At 42.7% G+C, this 27,772-nt stretch overlaps 1 protein-coding gene and 1 long non-coding RNA gene across 10 annotated transcripts in view; one reads left to right on the top strand and one right to left on the bottom strand.

Moving 5' to 3' along the window:
- LOC133376541 (neurogenic locus notch homolog protein 1-like) overlaps nucleotides 1-1,060 on the bottom strand; it is a 231,175-nt gene extending 230,115 nt beyond the window's left edge. For 8 of the 9 annotated variants that reach the window (XR_009760513.1, XR_009760514.1, XM_061608888.1 and 5 more), the window contains exon 1: nucleotides 990-1,060. Coding sequence is in view for 6 of the 9 variants with exons in the window: in XM_061608888.1 (XP_061464872.1) it covers nucleotides 990-1,020 (31 nt within the window). In the remaining 3 variants the exon portion in view is untranslated. The remainder of the gene's footprint in view (nucleotides 1-989) is intronic. The other variant, XM_061608886.1, reaches the window with a different exon arrangement.
- On the top strand, nucleotides 275-25,744 carry LOC133376543 (uncharacterized). Its single transcript, XR_009760515.1, has 4 exons — nucleotides 275-340; nucleotides 1,028-1,125; nucleotides 24,554-24,615; nucleotides 25,019-25,744. It is a non-coding gene; the product is annotated as an uncharacterized LOC133376543 (long non-coding RNA).
- The last annotated feature ends 2,028 nt before the right edge of the window (nucleotides 25,745-27,772 follow it).

Below are 27,772 nucleotides of genomic sequence, written 5' to 3'. Positions count from 1 at the left end.
ATACTCAAACTTCAGAACGTGATAAGTACACGGCAACCACTGAGAACTGAAGGTATACATTACTTTCCCCCACCCTTTGTATCTAATAGAACCTGATTTCTAATAGAACGGACCCATCTCCTGATGTCACAACATTCTGCATTTCACCACCCCTGCTCCATATCATGGGGGCAAGTAAACATGAAATATCATGACGTCAGGACACAGTTAACTTCTAACCCATTGCAAAGAGGAAGGGGAGAGCTAGTCACCTGCTTACCATTTTCAGTGGCAGTTGTACGGCCTTAAGTGTGCTATGAATCTGACTCCCAATTGTCCCCCCTTTTGCTTGCATCCCCAGGTGAGTCTGGGTGGCATACTATGTAAATTCTATGTTGAATATCCTTGGTGAATGTTTATCTTGCACGTATCTCTTTCCAGGCTCTTTCACAGTCACCCATTGTTAGCCAGACATATCTAGTTGTAAGCTGCTTCTTCCTATGCATTTACCTTATTAGCCCATGCTATTGTAGGATTAATGGAACACCGTGCAATAAAGACAAAGCAGAACAGAAGCACTGCCAAGGAACCAAGGCTGTGGACTAATGACATAAGAGCATAGGAACCTCTAAAACTATTGTTGCAAATGAGTTATACGCTCCCCTTTATGGTGAAAACCTGGTCTTTTATGTTGCTATGTGCTTGTCTTCAAAGATCCAAAGGCACACAGTGAATTTTAAAGCAGATTAATGAGCCATTAACAGGCTCGGCAAAAGTGTTCTTTCAGAGAGCAATCGATAGTACCCTCTCTTGTTCATTGTATATACGGGTTTTACGTTCTTTGAGATATTTATTAGATTAATTGATCATTACTGTCATGTTGGATAATATGCCCTTACTTGAAAATAGCTGAAGTCTTAGCTTTTTAAAGATAGTAACCAATTATTAGCTGTAATGGAAGCAACCAATAGCATGTTAAGCCAGTTTTCTGAAGAGGTCCCCTTTCCTACCTGAACTGAATGTCTGCTTTGTGCATTGCATTCATCAGACACGGCAAATTCAAAGCTCTCCGATTCTGCAGAACTGACTTTCCAGATGAGAAGGCCAGCAGGAGAGAGGGAGGCTTCTGGAGGGCCACCTTCTAAGGTAAACAGCACTGCTGATCCCTCAGGATCCACGGCTAGCAGCTGGTAAACAAAATTCTCTCCCACAAATGTCAGAAGCTGGCTGGCTGGTGCTTGGAACACAGGCGACTGGTTATCTAAACAAAATAGCAACACGCAGCAATATCTAATGTATGGAATGTTTTAATTCCCTTAAGTCAGTGGTTCTCAAGCCCCACCACCACCACCAGCAGCCCTTGAAAATTGCTGGATGAAAACAGATCATTGATTGCATCCCTTAGTTTGTGAAGGGTGTTGGGAATTGTATCTGGGTGAGGGCTAGACAACAGTTCCCAGAATTCTTTGGGGGAAGCCAAGTGATATAGATGTGCTTTAAATGCATAGCTTGGATGCCCCTTTATCTTTTTCTCTCTGCTTATATGGCTGTGGGGGGACACAACTTATTTTAACATTTTAATGGCATGCCCTTACATTTGACTTTGATTGTGGACACTGTTGTGAATGTTAAACTGCAGTTGGCAGATATGATAAAATTCCTCTTAGACATTTTTAGTTAGAAACTGTTACATCAAGTGTGGGAAACCTATGGAAGGCCTTCAGGAAAGCTTTTGTTTCCTTTGTTTTTAAATTTTATATTCTCCTTTCCTATTGGAAACAATCCTCATCATGGTTCACAGTCAACAAAAACAAATGACTCTCAATAAAAACATCAAGGTAATATACCGTATATTCCGGCGTATAAGATGACTTTTTAACCCCGGAAAATCTTCTCCAAAGTCGGGGGTCGTCTTATACGCCGGGTGCTGAAAAAGAGCGGGAAAATTAAGTAAAAAAAAAAGCTGCAGCGGGAGTGGAAGCAGTCGCACCCGCCGTCCAGAGAGACCGTCGCGGCGAGGAAGGCAACGCAGCGAGGCTCAAGAAGTTACTGCCCTGAGGAGGGAAGCCTCGGCAGAGCCTGAGACGAATTGACTCGAAACGGCCAGATACAGGAGGGAGAAGCCACAAAAGGCTCCCGGGGAGAACTTGGGCAAATGGGGGGTAACGGCGGGAGCTGCAGCCGCAAGCTCCCGCTGGGAATAGAGAGAACCGCAGCCGCGGTCTCTCTGATGGCCGTTAGACGAAAAACAGGAAAAATTAGCGACCCGGGTCAGGAAGAATCCCCCCCCCAACGGAGTTCCCCAGGAATAACAACAACCTTTTAAAACAGCAAGCGCGGCCGCCTTGGATTCCTGCCTGGCTTTCTAAGGGTTAAATTATAGGGATTGATTCCTAGAGAGGCAGGAAATCTGGGAAGGAGCGTCTGGGTCCTCCAGCGCATGATCTCCTCGCCGTCTTGCCTTCTGCACGATCCTTGGAGGCTGATGCGTGGAGGGAGCAAAGCCATCTTACCGCGAGGTTCCTCCTTCAACCCGGAGCAGCCTGAAATAGGAGGCAAAGTTTCACCTCTGCCTCTGTCCAGCCCGCCCCATCCGCGCGGGGAAGCTGGCCTTTCTCCTCCGCGCCCAGGAGGACCTGGTGAGCCCCCAGCCACGCTTGTCCACTTGGGTGAAGGGACAGAAAGAGAGAGAGAGAGGTGAGGTGGGTTGGAGAGAAGGGGACGGGGAAGTCCCAAGTGGGGTTTCCAGCCAGAATCTGGAGGGAAAAGACTTGGGGAGGGGGGCGCTGAGAAGATCAATCGAAATCTCCCCTCCTCAGTGGGGCGATGTTCTGGGCCACATGATAATCCCTGGATTTAGGAGCATAGTAAACTACCTTATATAAGACTTATATAGTTTATACGGCGAGTATATCCCAAACTCTATATTTTAACTGGAAAAGTTGGGGGTCGTCTTATACGCCCAGTCGTCTTATACGCCGGAATATACGGTAATAAAGGTAAAGGTAAAGGTGTCCCCGCACTTATAGTGCGAGTCATTTCCGACTCTTAGGGTGATGTCTTGTGATGTTTTACTAGGCAGACCGTATATATGGGGTGGGATTGCCAGTTCCTTCCCCAGCCTTTCTTTACCCCCCAGCATATGCCGGGTACTCATTTTACCGACCATGGATGGATAGAAGGCTGAGTGGAGCTCGACCCCTTTTACCGGAGATTCGACTTCCTCCTTCCATTAGAATCAAACTCTGGCCGTAGATGCATGTAATCAGTGGAGGACTTGAGGAGGGTGAATAAACTCAGTCTGAATTAGTGATGGAAACTTCTATCAATTTAGATTCTCTCAGTTTCTCATTTTTCCAATCTTAAAATCATTTGCCCACATTATTATAGCAATTTGTGATTTAAAAACAATTCTTGAGAATTCTTCATCATTTTAGGGCATTTTGTATGCAGTTTTAATTAAGGGAAACATTTTTGCAAGCAATTTCTTCTAATATAAATGCATTTTTGTATATTCATCTTTATGCATGCTTTCCCCTATTAGGTGCATTTTTGCAAACATTGCTTGGAGAAGTACATTTGCAAAATTCAAATAGATGTGAATTTTGAAGGATGGCTCTGTTTCAGTTCTCATACTGTTTCAAAAAGTACTAATTTTATAGATTCAGCTTTAAATGTGAACTGAATTGAATTTCTCCCTCATCCCCAGGCTGGATAAGACAGAGTTGATGACAGCAGGGGACTCAGTGGACAGAGTGACTTGGCATCTCTCTTTTTTGGATCAAGTCATCCGTCTGTAAGGCCCACTTTGGGGAAGTCCAACATCCCCTGTAGTTTGGGGAGACTGTTGAACACAGCATTGTTCTCATGTGTTAGCTGTGGTCTAAAGTGACTTTTATTGTTTTTGTTTGCTGCTGGAACATAAGTTGCTTGACCACCATAATTCATGCTTTGATGACATCCAATTAGACTATTCCAATAGTCTTGGAAGAGAATGTGGAAACATCTGAGCACCCACTAGGTAATCATTAGGATCCAAAATACACTTTGTGGTAGAGTATTCCTATTAATTAGAATCTGCCTTCTTCAGAGAAAGTGGCTTACACCCTGCAGCAGTTTTTGCATGCCTGCTGCCTTCCAGATGTTTCAGATAAACTTCCAGCAGCCACAGCCAGCACAGCACAGATAGGAGTTATAGTCTAAAACTTTAGGAGAACACAAGGTTAGTGAAGACTGGCCAAGAGGAATGCCAGAAATGTACATAAAATACACGTCCAGATGAAGAATAATTCCCCCTCCCAAAAAAATATGGATTTTCATACCAAAAATTTGAATACCATAGAATCTTTTATGCATGTTGGGCTTACTTTCATTGATAGACCATGTGAATTTGGAAATCTCAGGTTCACAGAGAAGACAAGGGCTGGTAACGCTTGAATCACCTTTTGCATGACATAGCCCATCTATACTGCAAGCATTTCCCTACCAGGAGGGATGGGAGAAACAGACAAATTAGCAGTCAATAATTGCTTGAAATATTTTGCTATAGGAATAATGAAATGACAACAATTTAAATCCTAGCATTGTGTTCCCGAGGGGAACAATATAAGTATATTCTTTTAAATTTCTGTAATAAAATAGGATTTGCCAGCTTATTGTGATTTTTTTTTTGTAGTTGTCTTATCTCACGCTTTCAGATAATGCCACTGTAACAAAAAATCACATGAGAATCCTTAATATGTTGTATACAATTGTAAATCCCAGACACCTGTTATCAGGGTGATTAATTATCTGGTCCTGCTGAAATTGGGCTCCACTAAGGGGATAATATCTAAAATTTTGTACGACAATTAGGGCTTTTTCATACACTACAGTTATTGAAAAACTCTGTTTTATAATCTGATATGTAAAGTGAAACTGGTTCCTCAGAGCTTCCTAAAACATCCCTTTCATGTACATATATTTACATTTTCAAACTGCCAATCTGCTTGAAAGCCATTTGTCAAGTGGAAAATGCCACATGTTCCCATGTAAGAATACAAATCCTTACTCATAATGGGATGGAAAAATGTGCTTCTGAAATTTTAATTTGTATATGTGTTATGGCCTCAGGACTAACTCCCCTTCTTGCCTATCTTGACTTAAGCACCAAGACTTTTCACAGTTCATGCCCAGAGCCAAGCTGCTTCTATAGAAACAAGGACACTAGAAGAAGGCATACAGGAAAAGATCATATTAAAAAACAGAAACAAAAAACAAGGCAGGATCTCTCCCAGGCTCTTTCTAGTCCTCCCTCTAAATGGTCTGAATAATGTTATGCAATGCAGTGTGCAATAATTAAGTTCTTATACAAAGCCAGGTGCAGACAGCATGGTGTGGCAGCACCGCTCACCTGACCTCCCAGCAGGTGAGTTGCTGCTGCTTACCAGGAAGGAGAGGGGGTAGTGAGAGATGTCTAAGAGGTTGATGTGGTGCAAACACAGCAGCAGAACCAATCTGGTTCTCCTGCCAGTGCGTTTGCACCATGCTGACCTCCATGCTGCCTTGCCCCTCCCCTCTTCTTCCCAGTATGCAGCAGAAACTCAGCTGTCAGGAGGTGAGGTGAGTGGTGCTGCCCCAACATCCAATCCCCTACTGAACAAACATTTCTATTGCATAAAATCCCAGCTTCCTCTACATACTTTTTCTGAAGACCCCAAAAAACTGTAGCTGCAGTGGCATAGAACAGCGGTAGTGAACCACCAGCCCCTGGGCTGATCTGGGTTGCCAAGCCTTCCCTAGTAGTTTGCCAGCTTCCACCCACCCAATTTGGTGGCCTCTAGAAAATAAAAGAGTGCAGAGTGCCAATTAGGACAGAGAGTTGCAATAAACAGAGGCTGCATGTTGGAGTTCTATCCCTCTTGCTTACTTTCTCGAGCTGCACTAACACTAGGAGCTAGTCTGAAAATAGCAGATTTAGTACAAGGGTAGCCAACATGGTGCCTTCCAGATTATCATCCCTAGCTAGCATGGCTAATGGCCAGAGAGGTGGGAACTGGAATCCAACATCATCTGGAGGGCACTGTAGTGATTACTCCTGATTTAGTGGATAGGCATCTGAAGCTTATAATTCAAAATTTACAAAGGAGATAATCTTTTTTTTTTTAAGTTTTCAATTACAAGCTTCAGGTACCTATGCTGTAAGTGATTACCTCTGCTAAACTAAAAGACAGGCTTGCTTGAACACAATGATCTTGATCAGAGGTTCCCAAACTGTGGTCTGCAAGGTTCATGCTGGTAGTCCACAGTGTGTTTTTGAAGAGCAGCAGCTCCAACATAATGTAAGCCTGGGTTTTGCGTGTTGCCAGGGCCACTGACAGATAGGTGGAATGGGTAAATCTTGATTTACAATTTCTGTGAAATGAGCTAGCCTAACCTGACTGCTCCAAGTCTCCGCCTTTTCAGTGAGGTCAGAGCTGTGGGCTGTGGGTCCAGGAACTGCTAGGAGCCCTGCACACCATTCCATCAAACACTGGTCACCCCTATTCAGGAAAGCCAGTAGTGGAGGCAGCAGCAGTTTTTCCCCCAGGGCCTTTCTCCTCTCCTCTCCTCTGTGATGCAGTGAGCTGATTGGTCAGATGAGATCTTTTCTCCATCTTTACTCCCTCTTTCTTTCCCTCACATGGGTGGTAGAAGGATTAGGGTGGGATGGACCATATTATTTATAATACTATATTATTTAATTTGCTTCACAGCAATCCTTTGTTTGATCCTGGGTTGTTCATTTCTAACGAAACCCCAAAGCTTTGCATAACCTTTCAAAATACAATATATTTCACGTAATGTAGAGGAGACAGAGCCAACAGGTTGGAAAGTTACTAAATTAACAATTGATTGCATAGTCCTAAATCAGCTAACGTGCTGGCTGAACTATGCCATGGTGTAAAGGCTAAAATATTGAACTTAACATTGTATAAAGAAAACAATATGCTGGTAGAAATACCTGCCAAAGCTGCGTCTCAAAATAAACTGTAGTAGACCTTGCCTCAGTGTTAAAAAGTCACCACAGAGCAGTTCTGAGAGTAACAACCCTATTCAGAGTTGTTTCTCAGCTGTGGCAAGCACTTGAAGATAATAGGCACAGAGGTAATAGGGTTGGTAGCTACAACACCTACAGTAAATCTGAGAGGACTGGTAAGGATTTGACACCACTCATTACAAAGAAATGTTGCTTGCAGAAAGGGAGAGAAATGTCATCCTAGCAAAGGCTCTGAACAAACAGGAATCTTCTGAATGTGAAAGATGCTTCGTCAGAGATAATCACAGAACCTCTGTTATTTCCCAAATTTAATTTATTTTCATGAACATTTCCATCACAAAGGTGCTAAGTTCTGCATGAATATAAAATATTATATTTGAAAGAAGTCTTTTTTATGTACCTTTTGTGGTTTCCTGGCCATTAATATCAAAAAAGGGCAGAATTTACAAGTGAATGGAAGAAAATATATTTAGCTTTCCAGCTGATCAATAAACACATTTGCTTCTCCAAGGCTTGTCAAGCTACACAGTGAATCTAAGGAAACTGGAGGGTTAAGAAAAAGATGGATGGTCTGTATTAAACCTCTAAGTGCTTTGAAATTACCTTTAATTTACAAAGCCCATTTTGATGGAATTCACAATCCTGGCAGGCTCCGTCATACAAGGTCAGAACTTTCGAATTACTGTACTGGAATCCATCATTAGAAATCTAAAATATACAAAAAATATATCAAATCATTTTATGTGATCATGTTCCATATAGATACCGTCTGCACATTCTAAAGCACATGCCCAATACACCCCTAAATTAAATGTCTGCCAAGAAGATAAATTAAACCACTTGCAAGTTACTTTCCTGCAAGCTAACAAATCACTTGATGCCGCAAACTGAAAAGCCATTCATTTATTACCAAAATATCTTTTCACTCAGATAAAATCTCGAGTTTCTGATAACTACGTGCTCTGTTTAACCTCTTCCTGTAAATTTCTTACTCACGTTGACACAGTTCTGAACAATAAATCTTGCTTCAGACATTCTACTGCAAGTCATAAAGCGTTTATTCTAGAAGAATCTCATGGATATCAACAAGATTTTATTGAGCCTGCTTTGAAGGAAGATGATTCTGGATGGCAGCCATTGCCCTTGATACCATCCAAATTTCTATACTCAATACCATCATTTATTCGTAACCTGAAGTGTTCAATCTGAGGAGAAATGCACAGAAAATCGGGGCTGATTTTTCTGCTATTAAGTATTTGTTGCATACTGTTTAACTGGACGCAAGAATAGTAGACAAGAAAAAGTAAGTCCATGCTCTACTTTGCATATCATAACAAACGTTACTTTTTACATAATATTTGAATACATACAGCTGGCATGATGATGGTGATACCTGGATCTTGTTACCAGGCATTCAGCTGGACAAGGTGGTGTAGGAATTCACCTGCCCTTCTGCTCCTTGTTAGACAAAAAATCCTTTATGTTAATTGTCCAAGAATTTGAAGAAATAATACTTCCGGTTTATGGGTTTTCAGCCCCCATGAGAAAGGAAAAGAGGAAAGACCACTGTCCAAAAATGTTTTCCAGTGGCTCTTCCCCATCAGGAAAGACAAGAAATGAGAGAAGCCAGTTCTGTTGGGATCTATTAGTTCAAGGTGCATGAAGTGCCTTAAAATGGGGGCTCCCAGTGGAGCAGCCCTCTCTTGGCCACTGTTCAGTTGTATCAGCTGAATATGTGGGAGAGGCAGATGGTAAGGAAGGGGAGTTTTAGACATTCGCTGCTGGTGGACTCCACACTCCGCTGAGGAGAGGGCTGTATGTGTGTGCTGTATTTGTGTGCATACTGTATTTTCTGTTGTATGTGTGTGCATGCAAGAGTGTGGGGTGGCACATTCACTTTAGCCATGACCACTATTGGCATGTAGTACCTGAGGATTAGCCAAGGGTGAATGCGGCCCTCAAGGCATAAAATGTTCCCCACTGCTGATCTATTATCTCACACATTGCCAAGTTGCCAGGTCTGGCCTGAAACTGTTTGAGAGTAGAATACATCCTGCATTTTTAGATAATGTCAACAATGTCATCTCTGTTGTAATGTGGACATTTAAAAGATATGGCTCTCTTCTCCACAGATTTCCAAGCAATCATTCTCCCAGTAACCCCCACCCCACTTTTTTTCTTTAGCATAGGAATTGGTCTTTGAATCTGGCAACCCTAGGCCAATCGTTGGCTATATGGAGGTTCAGTAAATAATGAAATATTATCGTTATTATTTATTGTTGTTATTGGTGATGAAAATGCTACTGTAAGTCACGAATAGTGTTTGATAGGTCTCTTCTTGGAAACAGGAGTAGGAATCAAGTTCAGGTTTAAACATGAAATATAGGATTGTGTCCTAAACATGCACACCAAAGTTCAATATACCAAATGTATATTGCATGGAAATATTCTTTTGCATTCCACCACCACTCCTTTTAAATGGTAGAAAGACTAAGCAGGCCTGGTGGCAGCAGGTGGCCAGGTTGGGCACTGGTTGAGGGCCCCTGGCACTGAGAGGGGCCCATGCTACTGGGACTGCTGGGGCTGGGCAGGTATAGCTCCTGCTCTTCAATCCATGCTAGCATCAGATCGTGAAGCGGCAACCACCCTCTCAGGCAACCCCCCCTGCCGGTGGTGCAGGCTGGCTGCATAACTTTCTGCAATGCCATGGCGCTGTGTCATCTTGGGTGATGCCAGGCGTGTGCACATAGCACACTAATCCATGATGCAGCTGGGCCTATTTAAGCCCCTGGCAGTGGAAGTGTTGCTGCTGCCACCACTGCCACTGAGGGGCCCTGCAGTATGGTGCCCAAGGGCCCACTTCAGGATGGTGCCGGCCCTGAGGCTGAGCATGTGCTTGACCTTGAAATACAGAATTTTGACCCCAACATGCACACTAACTTTCATTTCAATATCTTAAAGGGAGATATTTTATTATATGTTTAACATATTTTCTGCTCCGCCCCCCAAAAATGTACAGGGGCTGATCTTGCATTTACACTTGAAATGTATAGTGCCCTGAATGTGCACACCAACTGTCACTCCAGTGTCTCAGTGTTCATGAAAGACCAACTTTCAGACTGTCATCTCAGTTGTCAAAGGAGCTGCATTGTGTTATATTTTGCATCTTCTCCTGTTTGAAAACGGTTTCATCTATCAGCCTGATAATCACATTTGAAACAGGTGTACAAAATGCTGATTCATTCTGATATCCCAATGTTCCCTGGAATTACTGCATACAGACAAACAAATGGGATTCCAAATGTGTGAGTTAACTAACGATCTTGCTTTGTTCAGCCACTCTTCATCACCATCAGCACCACCACCATCAGCACCAGAGTAAATACCCATTAAAGCAAACAGGACAGGCCCTTCATAAAGGAGCTTACAGTCTAAATCTCATCACTGCACCCACTCCCAGAATAAAGTTGTGAGACAAGAAATATGGTAAAGAGGTTGCAACTTTTATTGAACTAAATAATTGAGGATCTGCAACTATAGCCAAACAACAACGCTGCAAGTACTTCTGACTTGAGGAATGCTGAGGACTCTGCACCCAACTCTCATATGATGATACCACCCTGGTTCAAGGCTACACACCCAAAATCATTTTCAGATGGAAAGTGCCAGCTTACCATAAAGGTGAGCCAAGGGGGGCACTTGCTTGCTTCTCTCCACCCTTGTTGGTCAGCATTCAGAAAGATGAAGTCCTCAATGCTTAAGAGCATTTGAACAAGCTGATCCTCACAAGAGGGTCAGCAAAGGGAGGTAGATTGGTTAAGTGCTCTTCACCAAGAGTGCTCACCAGGGGTAGAAATGTTGATCTCCTCCCCTGCCTACAGAGAATGGCTAAAAGTTATGACAAAAGCCCAATCAGCTAAAAGAGAATACACCATACCCAGAGTCTAGACAAGCAGCAGGTCCAAAGAGGTGATAACAACAGATAGTTATGGGGCACTGGAAAAAAATCTAACTCAATGCCAGAAGAGACAACTGGCTAATCCCACACAACTTGGAGGCAGGTGGGCAGAATGATACAGTGGAGAAAGGGAATGCTTAAGGAGTTGCATCTCTCTTAATTAGGGGGACACCAGACTCAATCCTATTGGCCAGGACTGGCCACCTGAGTCCAAGCTGAAAGAGGAAGTCTCACGGTGCAATATGGTGGGCCATCGCTGTGGGAGACAGAAGAGAGGAAGAAGAGAAAGAAAACTTCTGTAAAGAATTTAAAAACAAAAGAAAACATAACACAACTGATATTTCTTGGTGAACTGAGAATGGGATACAAAGATCAGCATTAAGCGAAGTGTCCCAAAGAATGCTACATTACATTCTTTTAAACTGACAAGACATTACTAGCTGTTTCCACTCAGGTGTGAACAGGTGGTACTGGTGTATGTGGAGAGATTACGGTGCCCAGCATTTGCAATTCAAAGTTGGAAAATAACTTTAGAATCTATTCAGAGAAACTGAAACTGAATGAGCATAACTTAGCACAATTGTAAGAATGAATCCAATTCTCCCAGCATCTGATTTAGAAGAGGAAGTATCTAGCCATGTTCTTCATAGACAAGAGCATTTTTCAAAAGGCATTTCAACAGGGAGGGGGGACTATTTCAAGGGCCTCTAGCTAGGGTTTAATTTGCAAAGTGTGTGATCTGTGGCTCAAATCTGAAATGGGAAGTTACGCCTCCATTTCGGACTGGATGTATCTATTTGTTGGGGTGGGTCAATGTACTCTGCACTCAGTCAGACCGAGTCTTGTCGTGAGCTAGCAAATATTGAAATAAAGGTCCCAGATAATGTTAATGTAGGAGGTGATGCAACAGATAACAACCCCTAATGCTGAAAATGGATTCTAGGCCTAAGCAAATCAAGCTGTGAGTAGGAAAGAAGGATTAGTTTAGCATTGTGCTGTCTTGCAGGCAAAAGTTCTACCTCATCTGTATAAACTGATCGCTCTTAATGCAATTTTAACCTTAATTTCTTTCTTTTACTAAAGCCCTTAAGATGTTCATTTTCTCAGCACAGATCTAATGATTAAACCAATGAACATTAATAATGATTAGAACTTCAACAGTCTCTTTCTAATAAGATATGCAAATAAACCCCATTCTTTTGCTGGCTGTGCTTTGGTTAAAAGAAAAATAAATATCGATCTCCTCAAAAGTTGATAAGCTACAGCAAAAAAAATGTCTATAAGTCATCCAAACTGTTCTGTTGTATGTCATGGGCATAGCGGGAGATTTAAGTATCCTGTGGAGCAGGTAGAATATTTGGCATCTTCTTTGTTTTCCAACCCACAGCAACAATTTTGTCCTCCCCCCCTGCACTTTTATCAAGATATGAATCCCAACACCTCATTTTTTACCTAAACAAAGCACTGACTATTATATTTATATGCCATCTTTCCTTCAAGGAGCTCAAGGTGGCATACAAACATGGTTCTCCTCCATCTCCATTTTATCCTCACAACAACCCCGTGAGGTAAGTTTGCTGTATCTCTGGAACATAAACGTTGAGGTCTCAGATCAGCAGTGTCCTGGTGTTTTACCACAAGATATGGTTACCAAACAGCACAGTCCTAGTAGACAGACAATCTGAACCATAGGCCAGCTTTTCCCAACCTTTGGGTCCCCAGATGTTGTTGGACTGCAATACCCATCAGCCCCAGCCAGCATGGCCAATGGTCAGGAATGATAGGAATCATAGTCCAGGAACATCTGGGGACCCAAAGGCTGGGAAAGGCTGCCACAGACCTCATACATATAAAGAGCCCACTGGGGCACCTTTCCCCCCCTAATACCATGCCAAAGTTCTCAGAGTCAGAGGTCAAGAGAGTGATCAGTTCTGTCCATTTCTGGTATCAAGTAGTGGCTGGTGGGGCAGTGCAGCTACCCAACACCATTGGAGCCCCTGCCGCCATGTGCCATACCATACCAAGCTCCCCATGTCTCACGCCTTCACTTCTCCCTCTTGGTCATTGGCAGTGACCTGTGGTGTTGGGAAGCTGGGGCAGCAACATAGTCCCATTCACACACACACACACACACACACACACACACACATCAGCCATTCCTGAAAACCATTGGAGTAGGTACACCCCTCCATCACACCCTGTTGAGGACTGTTGCTGCAGCCAGCCACCTTCTCCACCAATTACACAGTGTTGTGATTTCTGACTTAATGGCCTTGGGGTGTGTGTGGAGAGAATCTCTTTAGAGGGTAATTATGTATTACTTCACTTACCTCTAAGTGTTATAAGCTAGCCCTTCTGCATTTAGGGCCCCACCTGTTCATTTTGCTGAGTGGGGCTCAAGACTTTTGCCCCAAAGTCCTGCCCTTATGGCACCACTGAGGCACTAAGGCTTCAGGTCAGAAATCTCTTCTTGTGAGTTTTTGCTGTTGTGACCAAGAAGCTACTATAGATACTCAGTATACAGGGTGGGAGATAAACAAATCCAGCAGAGCAAGGGTATGCACATATAAGGGCCACTGAAAGGTTATTTTCTAGAATTTATTTATTGGCTAGATTTAAGAACATAAGAACATCCCTGCTGGATGAGCTCAAAGGCCCATCTAATCCAGCATCCTACTCCCACAGTGGTGAACTACATGCCTATGAGAAGCCCACAGGCAGAAGCTGAGTGCAATAGCACCCTCCCCAATTCTCAGTACCTCCACAAATGGTACTGAGAAGCAAATTATCTCCAGTACTACAGGTAGAGCATAGTCATAATGGCTAGTAGCTGTCGATAGCCTTATTCTCTGTGAATCTGTCTAATAATCTTTTAAAGCCATCCAAGCTGGTGGCCATCACTACATTTTAGGGAGTGAACTAGGGTTGCCAGGTAGGAGCCATTCAAAAACCTGAGAAAATGGGGGCGGGCCCTAGTGATGTCATGGGGCGGGCCCTAGTGATGTCACGGGGCGGGCCCTAGTGACATCATATGCATGATACATTGTATCAACCACAGTTGCTTGGAGCATGCCATTTAAAAAAAATTCTCTGGAGATTAAAATAGAAATCTTACCTAAAATAGGGTGTTCCTAGGTCCATCTGAAGTGACAAGGTCATTCTTTCTCACAAGCTTAGGGTGATGCAAAATGGAAATGGACTGCCTTCAAGTTGATCCCAGATAGGGTCTTCATGGTAAGCAGTATTCAGACAGAGGTAGTTTACTATTGCCTTCCTCTGAGTCTGAGAGGCAGTGACTGGCCCAAGGTCACCCAGTGAGCTTCATGGCTGTGTGAGGATTCGAACCCTGGTCTGCCAGGTCACAGTTCAACGCCTTTAGGGAACATTTAATCTAGCTTACTTGCTTCTGGCAAGAAGGGTTTACGTGCCCTCAGGCCAGGCCATTATTGGCAGAAAGGAGCTTAGTGTTGCAGAGATGTTAGATGGGAACACAGATAGATGCCCCTGAAGGCAGCAACTGTAAAGATGCTTATTAAGGAACTAAGCCCCATAGAACTTAATAGGACTTACTTCTGAGTAGATATGGTTGCAGCCATGTTAAGGACAAGGGAGGGCATTCTAGGCAAATAATTGGGTGTCAGAACAAATTAAACCAGAACTGTCACTAGAAGCTAAAATGATGAAACTGAGGTTATCATACTTTGGACACATCATGAGAAGACAGGATTCAGTAGAAAAGACAATAATGCTGGGCGGGGGGGAAGAGGAAGGCCAAACAAGAGATGGATTGATTCCATAAAGGAAGTCACAGACCTGAACTTACAAGATTTGAACAAGGTGGTTCATGACAGATGCTATTGGAGGTCACTGATTCATAGGGTTGCCGTAAGTTGTAATCAACTTGAAGTCACTTAACAACATGTACTGGAGAATATCCCAGTGAACTGTTTCGGAAATCTTTAATGTGAGACATACCCCCAGTATTTTTACTGGGAGTCAGCATGTATAATGGTTAGTATGCTGAACCAGGACCACTGAGATTCAGATTTCTAAATCCCCACTTGCCCACAAAGCTTGATGGGTGTGGGCCTCTCACATACAGAGACTCAGGCTGCAATTCAGTACATGTCTATTCAGAAGTAAGTTCCATTGGGACTTACTCCCTGGTAAGTGTGTACTAGATTGCAGCCTCAGCCACTTCAACCTCCCATAGGGTTGTTTTGAGTTTAAAAGGGAGCCATGAATGTCACCCTGGGCTCCTTGGAGGAAGGGCAGGATGTAAGTATAATAAATAAATATTAAGTAATACCAACAGCCTGGTCAGTGCATCAGTCTTTCAGATTATGTTGCAAAATACAACTCTCTTCTTATAGGAAAATACTATGTTGGACAAAATAGGAAAAAGTTACTATTTGAAGAATAGTGATTAAGATATTATGGATGATTATTATTTATGAGAAATCAAAAGTACAGCTAATGAGATAGCTATAACTCCACATCTTATGTATTCTGTCATGCTAGAGATCTAATGAATTTGAGGATTATTCCAGTTTTTAGGATCTATATGGGCAGAGCAATCCTATTCCCTGTTCCATACTGCTGGAGGGAATTATGATGCTATAGAGATGTCCCTCTGGCAGAGTGTCTGTGTGTTTTTATGTTGCCATGGAGGCCTCTGCTGGGCTTGCTGAAAGCATAGGGGACTGCATGCTACCACTGGCAATGTTTCCATTGGCAGTAGCCATTGCTAAGGCTCCAAAATGGGATGTTGAAGGAGTGGAGCAGAGACAGTGATGGATCCACAGCTGGTCTTCTTCCTGGAGAATCTAAGCCTCTGCCTGGCCATGCAAAAAAAGAAACCCCCCCTTCCACCTTTATATCCTGGTTGGCAGGGCTGCGGATGCTGAGGGGAATCCACTACTCTTTCCCTTCCCAGCCCCAGCCAGATTGCTCTGTTAAGCATTACCTGATTTTTTTGTTTGCTGCTGTTGAACAAATTTTTCCTGCTCCTGCTGAGGCTGACAGGCGGAGCCGTGGAGGGCAGGCCAGGCTGGTGCCTTCTTAGCCCCGGAGCCGGTTCCCCTGCTCCAAGAAGGACGGCCGGCGGCTTTACCCCTCCTGCTGTGGGCGCCACTGGGCGGCAGCGGCCGCGATGCCCCCCCAGCCCGAGACTGCTGAGCGAGCCCCATCGTGGCCGCTGCCACCCAGCAGCGCCCACAGCAGGAGGGGTGAAGCTGCCGGCCATCCTTTCAGGAGCAGGAGAACCGGCTCCTGGGCTAAGAAGGAGCCGGCCCAGCCTGCCCTCCACGGCTCCTGCTGAGGCTGACAGGCGGAGCCATGGAGGGCCAGCTGGGCCGGCTCCTTCTTAGCCCTGGAGCCGGTTCCCCTGCTCCAAGAAGGACGGCCGGCGGCTTTACCCCTCGTGCTGTGGGTGCTGCTGGGCGGCAGCGGCCACGATGGCCCCCCCAGCCCGAGACTGCTGAGGGAGCCCCATCGCGGCTGCTGTCGCGTAGCAGCACCCACAGCACAAGGGGTGAAGCCGCCGGCCGCTTCACCCCTCCTGTTGTGGGCGCCGCTGGGCGGTGTGGCAGTGGCAGCAATGGGCCCCCCCAACCAGAGACTGCTGAGCCGCAGGGGAACTGGCTCCGGGCTGGGGCTAAGAGGGAGCCGGCCCAGCCTGGCCTCCACTGCCACCGCTCACCTCCACCCATCACCCTCATGCCTCACTTGTACTTCTGTGGGTGGTGGGAGCGGGCAGGGGCTGCTGCTGGCAGCTGGAGGGATCCCTCACTGGGCGGCGGCTGCTCAAGTCCTCTCTCTGCAGTCCTGACTCCTGGACCCTGCCTGACTGACTGATAAAGGGCAGGAAGGCGGCCAGCCACAACCCAAGTCGTATGCATGTGTAAAACACGCATGTGTGGCTGAGGGGGCCAATGAAAAGCCGGAGATCCACCAGTTTAAATAAAGTCTAGCCAGAGGCCGGAGACGGCCCCCTTTTGCTGGAGACTCCGGCAGAAAACCGGAGACCTGGCAACCCTAGAGTGAACATCATGCCTCAATTGGATGAGTCCTCGGAGGAGGAGGAGTGCCACAGCAGATCCAGGAGACCCAGGAGAGGGAACAAGCAGAATCCCCAAAGATGCAACTCCAGTGGAAAATGTTCAGTACACAGCTGGAGCCCCTCAGTCAGACTCAGGGAGTGAACAAAGCAAAGACGTCAGTGAGTAACAGAGCAGTGCAGGCATTCTGGCCATTGAAGGTGGCAAGCTACTGGGAGCTGGAGGGCTGATTGCAATTCCCCTGCACCAGGGAGTGGAGTTTAAAAGACAGTGAGAGGTCTTTTGCCCTCCTCTGGAAGCAATAGTGTTGGACCTTCACCAGCTTCGTCCATGACCTAGACCCTTTTGAGTCTTTTGGACCCTGGACTGCTTTGCTGTTTTGCTATTTTGAACCCAGAGCTTGGAAAAGTTACTTTTTAAAACTACAACTCCCATCAGCCCCAGCCAGCATGGCCACTGGATTGGGCTGCTTGGAGTTGTAGTTCAAAAAAAGTAACTTTTCCAAGCTCTGTTTGAACCCTGAGCTGCCTAATCAGACTTTGCTTGTTGAACCCAACTGGTATTGTTGCTTGTAAGAAAACCCCAGATCCTCTGTCCCTTTCTCTCATTATCACCAAGCCTTGGCAGATTTACATCCCAGCCACTGCCTGCCCAGCTGCCAGCTAAGTGTTTTACTGCACCAGGAATCACCACTGTGCAGCCGGCAAAGACTGAAGTGAATAAACATAAGAAGAGCCCTGCTGGATCAGGCCAATGGCCCATCTAGCCAACCAGATGCCTGTCGGAAGCCTGAAAGCAGGAACTGAGCACAATATCATCGTATATATAGCCATCCCATAACAGGAGTTCTCTGAATGGCTCACAAAGCAAATAAAATGAAATAAAAATTAATTTAAAAACTGAAGCGCAATTAAAACACAGTTTAAAAGACAACCCATGCAACAGGGTCAGTGGTGCCATGTAGCTGGGTGAAGCAACCCACTTCAGGAGGCACGTGGCGGGCACACGAGATGAAGGCAGAAACTGGTTTCTGAATTGTGAAGCAAACCTTGAAAAGTTTTGGTTCTAGCGTGTGGCTGCTGGGGGAGGGATCTGCACTCGGCTTCAAGCAGCAAAATGTCTTGGGTCACATAGGAAGCTGCCTTATACTGAATCAGACCATGATCCATCTAGCTCAGTACTGTCTACACTGACTGGTAGTGGCTTACCAGGGTTTCAGATTAGGGTCTCTCCCAGCCCCCACCAGAAGATGCCAGGCTTTGAATTTAAGACCTTCTGCATGCAAAGTAGATGCTCCACCACGGGGCCACAGTCATCACTGCTACACAGTTCTGGAACCAGCCAAGTAGAATGGCAACTACATGAATGCCTTACTATATTTTTAAAAATGTAATATTTAAGAAAACAGAGATACAATAATCCTTCAGATTAGGTCCTTGTGTGAGTGTGTGCCGCCAAACAGTTTTGTGTGTAATTCTACTTGTTAGGACTGCCACCTCCCTCTGAGGGCAAAAAGAAACATACATTTGCAATACGTTTATACAAATATATCATAATCTATAGCTGTATGCACATTTATCAGGGTCTAAGCCCTTTTTGAGCTCAGTGGGATTTACTCCTGAATAAGCATGCTTAGAGTTACACTGAAAAATATTGTTTTAAAAAAATATTTTTTAAAAGCACAGTTAGACTGCAAAATATCTAGAAAAGGCACTTTGAAACCAGCCGAGTTGGAAGCAAAGCCAGCACATTTTCCTTTGCGATCTATGGGGGCCTTTAAACATTAACTTAACTACATTGTAGCCACTTATCTGTGACACAATCATGCAGGGGCTCACGCAGATTGCAACTGTAGAATCAGCAGCCTGCAGTGCATTTTCTGTATGCGCATGCTGACATGCGAATTCTGTGACAAAAAAGAGTGACAAGTTCGGCTTATGTCCATGTGGTTGGGCCATATAAATGTTACCACACCTGCACAGAAACAACTCATAGACAAGCAGCTTAAGAACATAAGAACATAAGAAGAGCCTGCTGGATCAGGCCAGTGGCCCATCTAGTCCAGCATCCTGTTCTCACAGTGGCCAACCAGGTGCCTGGGGGAAGCCCGCAAGCAGGACCCGAGTGCAAGAACACTCTCCCCTCCTGAGGCTTCCGGCAACTGGTTTTCAGAAGCATGCTGCCTCTGACTAGGGTGGCAGAGCACAGCCATCATGGCTAGTAGCCATTGATAGCCCTGTCCTCCATGAATTTGTCTAATCTTCTTTTAAAGCCGTCCAAGCTGGTGGCCATTACTGCATCTTGTGGGAGCAAATTCCATAGTTTAACTATGCGCTGAGTAAAGAAGTACTTCCTTTTGTCTGTCCTGAATCTTCCAACATTCAGCTTCTTTGAATGTCCACGAGTTCTAGTATTATGAGAGAGGGAGAAGAACTTTTCTCTATCCACTTTCTCAATGCCATGCATAATTCTATACACTTCTATCATGTCTCCTCTGACTCGCCTTTTCTCTAAACTAAAAAGCCCCAAATGCTGCAACCTTTCTTCGTAAGGGAGTCGCTCCATCCCCTTGATCATTCTGGTTGCCCTCTTCTGAAAATTTTCCAACTCTATAATATCCTTTTGGAGATGAGGCGACCAGAACTGTACACAGTATTCCAAATGCGGCCGCACAATAGATTTATACAATGGCATTATGATATCGGCTGTTTTATTTTCAATACCTTTCCTAATTACCACTAGCATGGAATTTGCCTTTTTCACAGCTGCCGCACACTGGGTCGACATTTTCATCGTGCTGTCCACTACAACCCCGAGGTCTCTCTCCTGGTCGGTCACCGCCAGTTCAGACCCCATGAGCGTATATGTGAAATTCAGATTTTTTGTTCCAATATGCATAATTTTACACTTGTTTATATTGAATTGCATTTGCCATTTTTCCGCCCATTCACTCAGTTTGGAGAGGTCTTTTTGGAGCTCTTCGCAATCCCTTTTTGTTTTAACAACCCTGAACAATTTAGCGTCGTCAGCAAACTTGGCCACTTCACTGCTCACTCCTAATTCTAGGTCATTAATGAACAAGTTGAAAAGTACAGGTCCCAATACTGATCCTTGAGGGACTCCACTTTCTACAGCCCTCCATTGGGAGAACTGTCCGTTTATTCCTACTCTCTGCTTTCTGCTTCTTAACCAATTCCTTATCCACAAGAGGACCTCTCCTCTTATTCCATGACTGCTAAGCTTCCTCAGAAGTCTTTGGTGAGGTACCTTGTCAAACGCTTTTACTAAGTGACAGTGCAGTTTAAGGCCCCAAGTGTTTGGCATCATTCTCTGCCCTCTCTTTGAGTAGGGCTGTCTTGTCAATTTCAACATGGAGGATATGAGTCAAAGAGGCCCTGATAGGCAGCAATATGAAGCTGAAGCAATTTTGCACTTGTGACCTAATCAAGAATTTCAACCATGTCTCTAGAAATGAAATATGGATGATTAATAATTTATTCACCCACGATGTCAGCTGAGGATGATTACTAGGAACAGTGATTGTAATTTGCACCTTAAGACTGCTTATTAAAATGTCCCCAATGCCTGTAATTTCTGCTATTCTTTTGTTTTCTTATTTATTATTAGGTAATGCTAAGGATCTCTTGGTCTTGTGTGCACTCCCATTCACAGTGATTATCAGGAAGAAATCTATTTTATCATCACAATGCTTGAGAAATCTCTTTCAAAATTGTTTTGCTAGTAGCACAAGAAATTCCTACTTTCACTTGCCATCTTGCGTAAGGTTCAACATCCATCATGAAACGAATAGCTCCTGTTCCTGTATTGTTCAGAGCTGGGATCTGACAGTCTGCCACTGTCAGATTCAGGAACATTGCTTTGGTGTTTTCCTGTTCTCTGGATACCCATTCACCATTGTGATACTGCAAGAAACAGTAGTGAGATGTGAGTGAATTATTGCAGGTCTACATATACTTATGTTTCAAATGATCCACACAGGTATTTTTCTTTAGGGAAGATTTTGGAGAGAAGTGGTGCTGCAAAGTGGATTAACACAGTCTGCACAGTAGAACTACTGGGGGAAACAAATAACTTTATCATGTTCAAATCTAAATAAAATAAGAATAATGGGGTGGCATGTACAATTCAAGCAGGTACTACAATGCTTCAGAGATTGTGTTAATTTTGCATACTTCATTGTCCCTCCAGTTCATGAGTAATGATGGATCTCCTTCAGAATACCTTCAGAATTTAGTAGCAAAAGCCTAAAAACCTAAATATGCAATGTCAAGTCTTCAGAAAATAAAGGATTTTAGGGGGGGGGAACATCACTACAATACTGAAAGCCTCTTCATGATTATGTGTTCAAGGTTTTTTAAGGGGTGTTGTCTATTTTCATGAGAGCTAGAAAACTGTTTTTAATAAAACTGAAACAAGGCAGTCTGAGATGATCATGGCGTGGGAAGTGGATTTTGAAAGGGATGGATTGGATCTTCTCAGCTCAGATAGTTTTGGTGATGCAAATATGTCAACACTGAGAATGTTCTTTCAATTCCTGATTCATATATTATGTGAAAAGTGTTATATTACTAGGTCTGTGGCTAGAGGAAGCTCATATAATAATACTGGAAGGAACAGAATGTGTGGGACCAACTGGTCATGTCAGCCTATCAATAGCATCCTCGACTGATGCTGGATTTCGTAGTATTCATGTGATCTTTCCAACTATACATAATTATCTCATTCAAATTCATGGGATCCAGCCAGGCCCTTCATGAATCATGGCAGTCTATTTGTACATAAATCTTTTATGTGAATTTCTGGAACTGTAAGGTATATTCTGTCACATATAAGTCTACTTTCCACTGGCAATTCACAGAAGATTCTGTATCTTTCTGCTTCACTAAGAAAAACTTTTTGTAACATGTTCAATTTCGAAATGCTATGATGGAGAACCTATCTAATGTACATTATTCTTAACCATACATTCACCTATATGCAGTCTTATAAAACTATCATATTACAAGATAAGATATAGAATATAATCTTAATAGTCCACCATTCAGCTGTAGAGTACAGCTGTGTATCAGGAAGCTCAGATAGTTAGCTGTGATACTTAAAATCCAAATGTGTTTGGAAATACAGACAAGCGTATAGATTCCAGATGCGCAATTTGAGAAGTAATAATACTATGATTTCAGGCTTCAGTGAACTAGGGCAAAACTGGAATAAAAGCTCACATGGAGAAATGGAAGAGATTGCATGCTTTTGATTCACTTATGAACCAATCTTGAGGTGCTGTGACACCAGTTGTATAAACTGTACATGCTTCAGAGAGAACTTATCACTTCCAGTCCAAGTAACAACAGTCTACACATATATATGGATCAGGAGAATCCTTCCGCTAGATGTAGGCCAGTAAATAAGAAATGGGACCAGCTGAGATGTTCATGTTATTTCTCCAGCTCCATAATATGTATTAGTAAGAGTTAAGCCAGTTTAGACTAATTCATTTTAGTATTTGGGATTGGAAAAAAAGCTAGTGGTAAGCTCATGGATGGATTCATTGGTTTATTTTCAAAAATGTACTATGGACATATCACCAACTTCCAGTGACATTATAGACCCAGAGAATGCAAAAAGATTCCTGATAAGGACAGCCCTTTCCACTTATCTGTGCTCCCATATTTCTTACATTCAACCTGGTGACCTCACAGTGAAGATCAGAAGAGTCTCTGAAGCCAAGTCCAAGCACTTGGATTTTGCTACAGTTGGAAGTTCGTATATCGCAGAAACCACCATTCATTAGCTCTGTGATCTCCACAGGATGCTCTGAAAGGGAAACAAATACATTACAGTGGGACCATGAGACATAAGCATGGACATAAATTGATGTCTTGTTTTTATGACTATGCTTCAGCTTTACCTGCAGGCACACATCATTTGAAATCCCACTCTGTACTTTCATATGTCACAAAGCTGAGAATCTAACGTAGGGACTTTTGAGTAAAAGCAGGGTGCGTTAAGGAATGGGAAAGCGTGCACTTGAAAGGATGGGCTGCCTTTGCTCCTGTTTTTTTCCTATAGCAACTGCAACCACTTGTCTGTCACCCTGTCACAAAATTGCTCCATGTTGCAGTTACTGACAGTGAAGGCTGATGGATTTCTGAAAATACCCTTGATCTAATATAATATTTGGTAATCTCAAATATGTGGCACTTGAATGATCCCATAAGTGTGTATGTGTGGGGAAAACATGTCAAGACAGGGTGTTCCTCTGAAGACACTGAACTGAACAGGATTGAAGAATCCTGTTGACTATTGCTCAGGAGGATGTCCTTTGAAAGTTATTTGAGAATCCACCCCTTGATTATAGCTTCATTGGTTCCATCACTTCAAAAATTACTACAGGTCATAACTATAAGAGCAAAACTCATATGATTTATTACTATTATTATATTTATATTTATATCCCACCCTTCCTCCCAGCAGGAGCCCAGGGTGGGAATATATGACAATTCCACCAAGCAATATCATTCCACTCAATGTACAAACAGTACTAGTCAAGCTAGTTCTACTGCCTCATCAGTTTGCAGTAAAGGCAGAGACTGCATTTTAAAGCAAACCAACCCAATTAATCAATCCAGGACTTATATGCAGAAAGGAATGCAGTTGCTGTCAGTTGGATTGTTTGCTTCTCCAACAGTTTTGATGTGGTTTCAGTCCAAAAAATGTGCACAAGATTGCATGTATTTACTGGGGGGGAAAGGGGAGGAAATACACACATTTTAGTGGGAGATGTATTGAAAAGCGCACAAAATGTGTGTTTTAGGGGGGAAATATGTATGAAATGCATATAGGGCGATGGAAGAGGCCAGCAAATATACTTGCACATCCCTCCCTAGCAGCCCTAATAACTTTGAAGCCTGTGAGTTTTATCAGGACCGGAAAGATGACCTGTGGCTTATTGCCACCCATTCTCTCTTTTGTGCTTGTTTATTTATTTATTAAACTTGTATACCGCCCCATAGCCGAAGCTCTCTGGGCGGTTTACAATAACTAAAAACAAATACAATTTAAAATACATCTTTTAAAAACAATTTAAAACACGATTTAAAAATTTAAAACAATATATAATATTGTTGTGTTCTGTTGCTACTATGGGGTGGGAGGTTTTTGTTCTGGATGCTTGGAAGGCAACAGTTCAGACCACCCAGGGTAAGAGCCTGGATGACTTGGAGAGTGGGTGAAAGGTGTTCAGTTGCTCAAAAGCCACAGAGTGAGAGTCTGCTGAAACACAATGAGGCCTTTGCATGAGAACTGTTGTTGAGACCATTTGGTTGTTCAGTCTGTTGAAAGTTCAGTTTGTTTCATTTTACACAGGAATTTGGTTAAATTGAGGATTCTGTTGGCCTCTTTGTAATTTAACTTTCTTTGCCTTATGATGGTGCTGTTATTTGTTGTTGTTCATTGGACCTATTTTTATTATTTTGTAATTTTTGCATTTTTTCTGTATATTTTTATTATTTTGTTTTACAGTTCCATACTCTGGGATTGAGAATAAGCAATGAAGAGTGGAATATTAATACTACAAATAAATGGTACATGGTTTGTACATATTATTTAAGTGTGAATTGTGTGTGTGTGTTTTAAATCTGCCATTTTTTAAAAAAATCAGTATTATCTATTTTCACAGGAATACATCCAAGCACATATAGATCCTTTGTAGTTTGCTTAAAAAGTAAGAGTTTCTCAGTCAACAAAAATTTCTATAGCCTACATTTCTCAAGGAAAGAATTGAATTAAGAGTGTTAACTTTTCTGAGTTGTGCCTTTTGTGTTTGAGTATTTGCTCATCATTCCTGTGTACACTATAAATCAGTTCTGATAACTACATTGGTAATAGTAAAGATACATAAAATTTTCTCTAGAATTATTTTTGTCAGATGTTTATTGTGTGGTTGTTGTTTTTTTTAAAAAACTGATTTCAATGTTGTAATTACAGAGCTATGGGGGTGCCACAGCATCTGATTCTCCTGATGCACAACCTATACTCTGGAGAAGAGGCTACTGTAAGGACAAAATATGAAGAAACTGATTGGTTCCCAGTCAGAAAGGGTGTGAGTCAGGGGTGTATTTTATCATCCTATTTGTTTAATCTATATGCAGAATATATCATAAGCAAAGCAGGATTGGACCAAGGTGAAGGAAGTGTGAAAATTGGAGGGAGAAATATCAATAATTTAAGATATGCAGACAATACCATACTACTAGCAGAAACCAGTAATGATTTGAAACAAATGCTGATGAAAGTTAAAGAGGAAAGCAGAAAAGCTTATGTAACTACAGCAGAATATCAGGAAGACTAAAGTAATGACAAGAGAAGATTTATGTAACCTTAAAGTTGACAACGAGGACATTGAACTTGTCAAGGATTATCCATACCTCGGCACAGTCATTAACCAAAATGGAGACAATAAACAAGAAATCAGAAGAAGGCTAGGACTGGGGAGGGCAGCTATGAGAGAACTAGAAAAGGTCCTCAAATGCAAAGATGTATCACTGAACACTAAAATCAGGATCGTTCAGACTATGGTATTCCTGATCTCTATGTATGGATGTGAAAGATGGACAGTGAAAAAAGGAGATAAGAGAAAAATCAACTCATTTGAAATGTGGTGTTGGAGGAGAGCTTTATGCATACCATGGACTGTGAAAAAAACCAATCATTGGGTGTTAGATCAAATTAAACCAGAACTATCACTAGAAGCTAAAATGATGAAACTGAGGTTATCATCCTTTGGACATATCATGAGAAGACATGATTCACTAGAAGAGACAATAATGCTGGGAAAATCTGAAGGGAGTAGAAAAAGAGGAAGGCCAAACAAGAGATGGATAGATTCCAAAAAGGAAGCCACAGACCTGAATTTACAAGATCTGAACAGGGTGGTTCATGACAGATGCTATTGGAGGTCACTGATTCATAGGGTCACTGTAAGTCATAATCAACTTGAAGGCATATAACAACAACATCATAACAAGTCCAATAGTCCCTGCTTCCAGGTAAATGTATATAGGATTGCAGTCTTAATGTGAATTTTGTAGGAGCCCTGCCCCTTGGATAAGCTGTCACCCTAACAAAATGCATTAGCTCATATACTTTCTGTAACTGTTCCGATTTTGATGGGTGGCTGCTTGAGCTTTCTGACATTTGGCAAAGGTAATTCTAGCAGCTATTAATAAATTCAAAACTAAGTCTTGCAAGGGTATGCAAATAGTTGCTGTTAGTTTCATATTGTGAAAAAAAGTGATCCCACCAATCAGAAACAGAGTATTTATGAAGGAAGGAGTTTCTGATGCTAGTTCTCACCTTAAATCTTAGTATTAATGTACTGTGTTCCCCATTCATTTAAGGAGCATTGGTTGTGCAATCCTATATTTCAGAAATAAGTTCTGCATTGTTCAATGTGCTTATTTCCGCATGTGTTTAGGATTGCAATATAATTCATAGATATATTTTGAAGCTCTTGTATGTACCTTCCTTCCTTTGTAAAAAGAATACATAAACATGCCTTCAAGCACTATACTGTAAGTGTCTATTCAGAAGTAAATTCCATGGAATTCAGTGGGGTTCACTCCCAGGTAACTGGGTCTAGGACTGCAGCCTTATTCTGTTACAGAACTCCTTTTTAAAGTGCTGACTGCTTGCTAGGAGTCTTCTTGTTTCCCATTGGAAGTCTACCTGACTGGCTTGTGATCTTAATAAAATAAGAATTCCTCAGATGGGACAAATGGATCCAAGAAACAGCATGCATGTGCTCTACCACTGCAAAACATTTCTTTGGCTTCCTTATTTTTCAGTTATTATTTTTATCAGAAGTATTAACAGCATCATTAAACAACAATATTGTATTTACAAAGAGTTGGTTTCCTGCTTATCAGCATTCATCAGCTAGTTCAGTAGTCGTGTAATACACAACGCTATTAGGAAGGCAGGATGAGCAGTTTTGATAAATGATGGGTAGCACATAAAAATAAAGGCTTCATTATGTTTTTCATGAGGTTTTAATAGCACTACCTACCATTCCCTGCAGAATCTTCAAGTCTTTTAAAATTTAAAAACCACAGCCAGCTATAACCTGTAATGTTAGTCCCACTGAATTATTGCTATAAAGCATGCTGAACAACTATCAGCTGGTTGCAAACATCCCTTTCCTGGGAAAGGCGTTTGAGTCGGTGGTAGCTAGCCAGCTCCAGGCTCTCTTGAATGACCACTGATTTCTACATCTGTTTCAGTGTGGCTTTAGATCTGGTTTTGGAACAGAAACTGTCTTGATTACCCTGTGGCCAAGAAAAAGGCAAGGTGGTATAACACTATTCTCTTGGAACTTTTGGCAGTTTTCAGTACCATTGACCGTGGCATCTTTCTAGATAGGTTGCCTGGGATGGGAATTGGAAGTAGTGCATTACAGTGGTTCAACTCCTACCTGGATGGTCCTGCCTGGATTATTGCCCTTCCCCCTTAGTGTTTATGCTTCAGGATCCCTCAGTTGCTCTCTTTTTTCCACTGTGCTATTTAACATCAGCATGAAACTGCTGGGAGAAGTCATCTGAATATGTGGACTGAGGTGTCACCAATATACAAATTGCACCCAACTCTACATCTCCTTTTCATTTAATCAACCAGTGCCTGAGCATGGTAATGGACTGGATGAGGGTCAATAAATTGTGACTGAATCCAAACAAGGCAAAGGTA

This window comes from Rhineura floridana, chromosome 2 (assembly GCF_030035675.1).
Source record: "Rhineura floridana isolate rRhiFlo1 chromosome 2, rRhiFlo1.hap2, whole genome shotgun sequence".
Classification (NCBI taxonomy): domain Eukaryota; kingdom Metazoa; phylum Chordata; class Lepidosauria; order Squamata; family Rhineuridae; genus Rhineura; species Rhineura floridana.
This window is presented reverse-complemented; position numbering and strand designations above follow the sequence as displayed.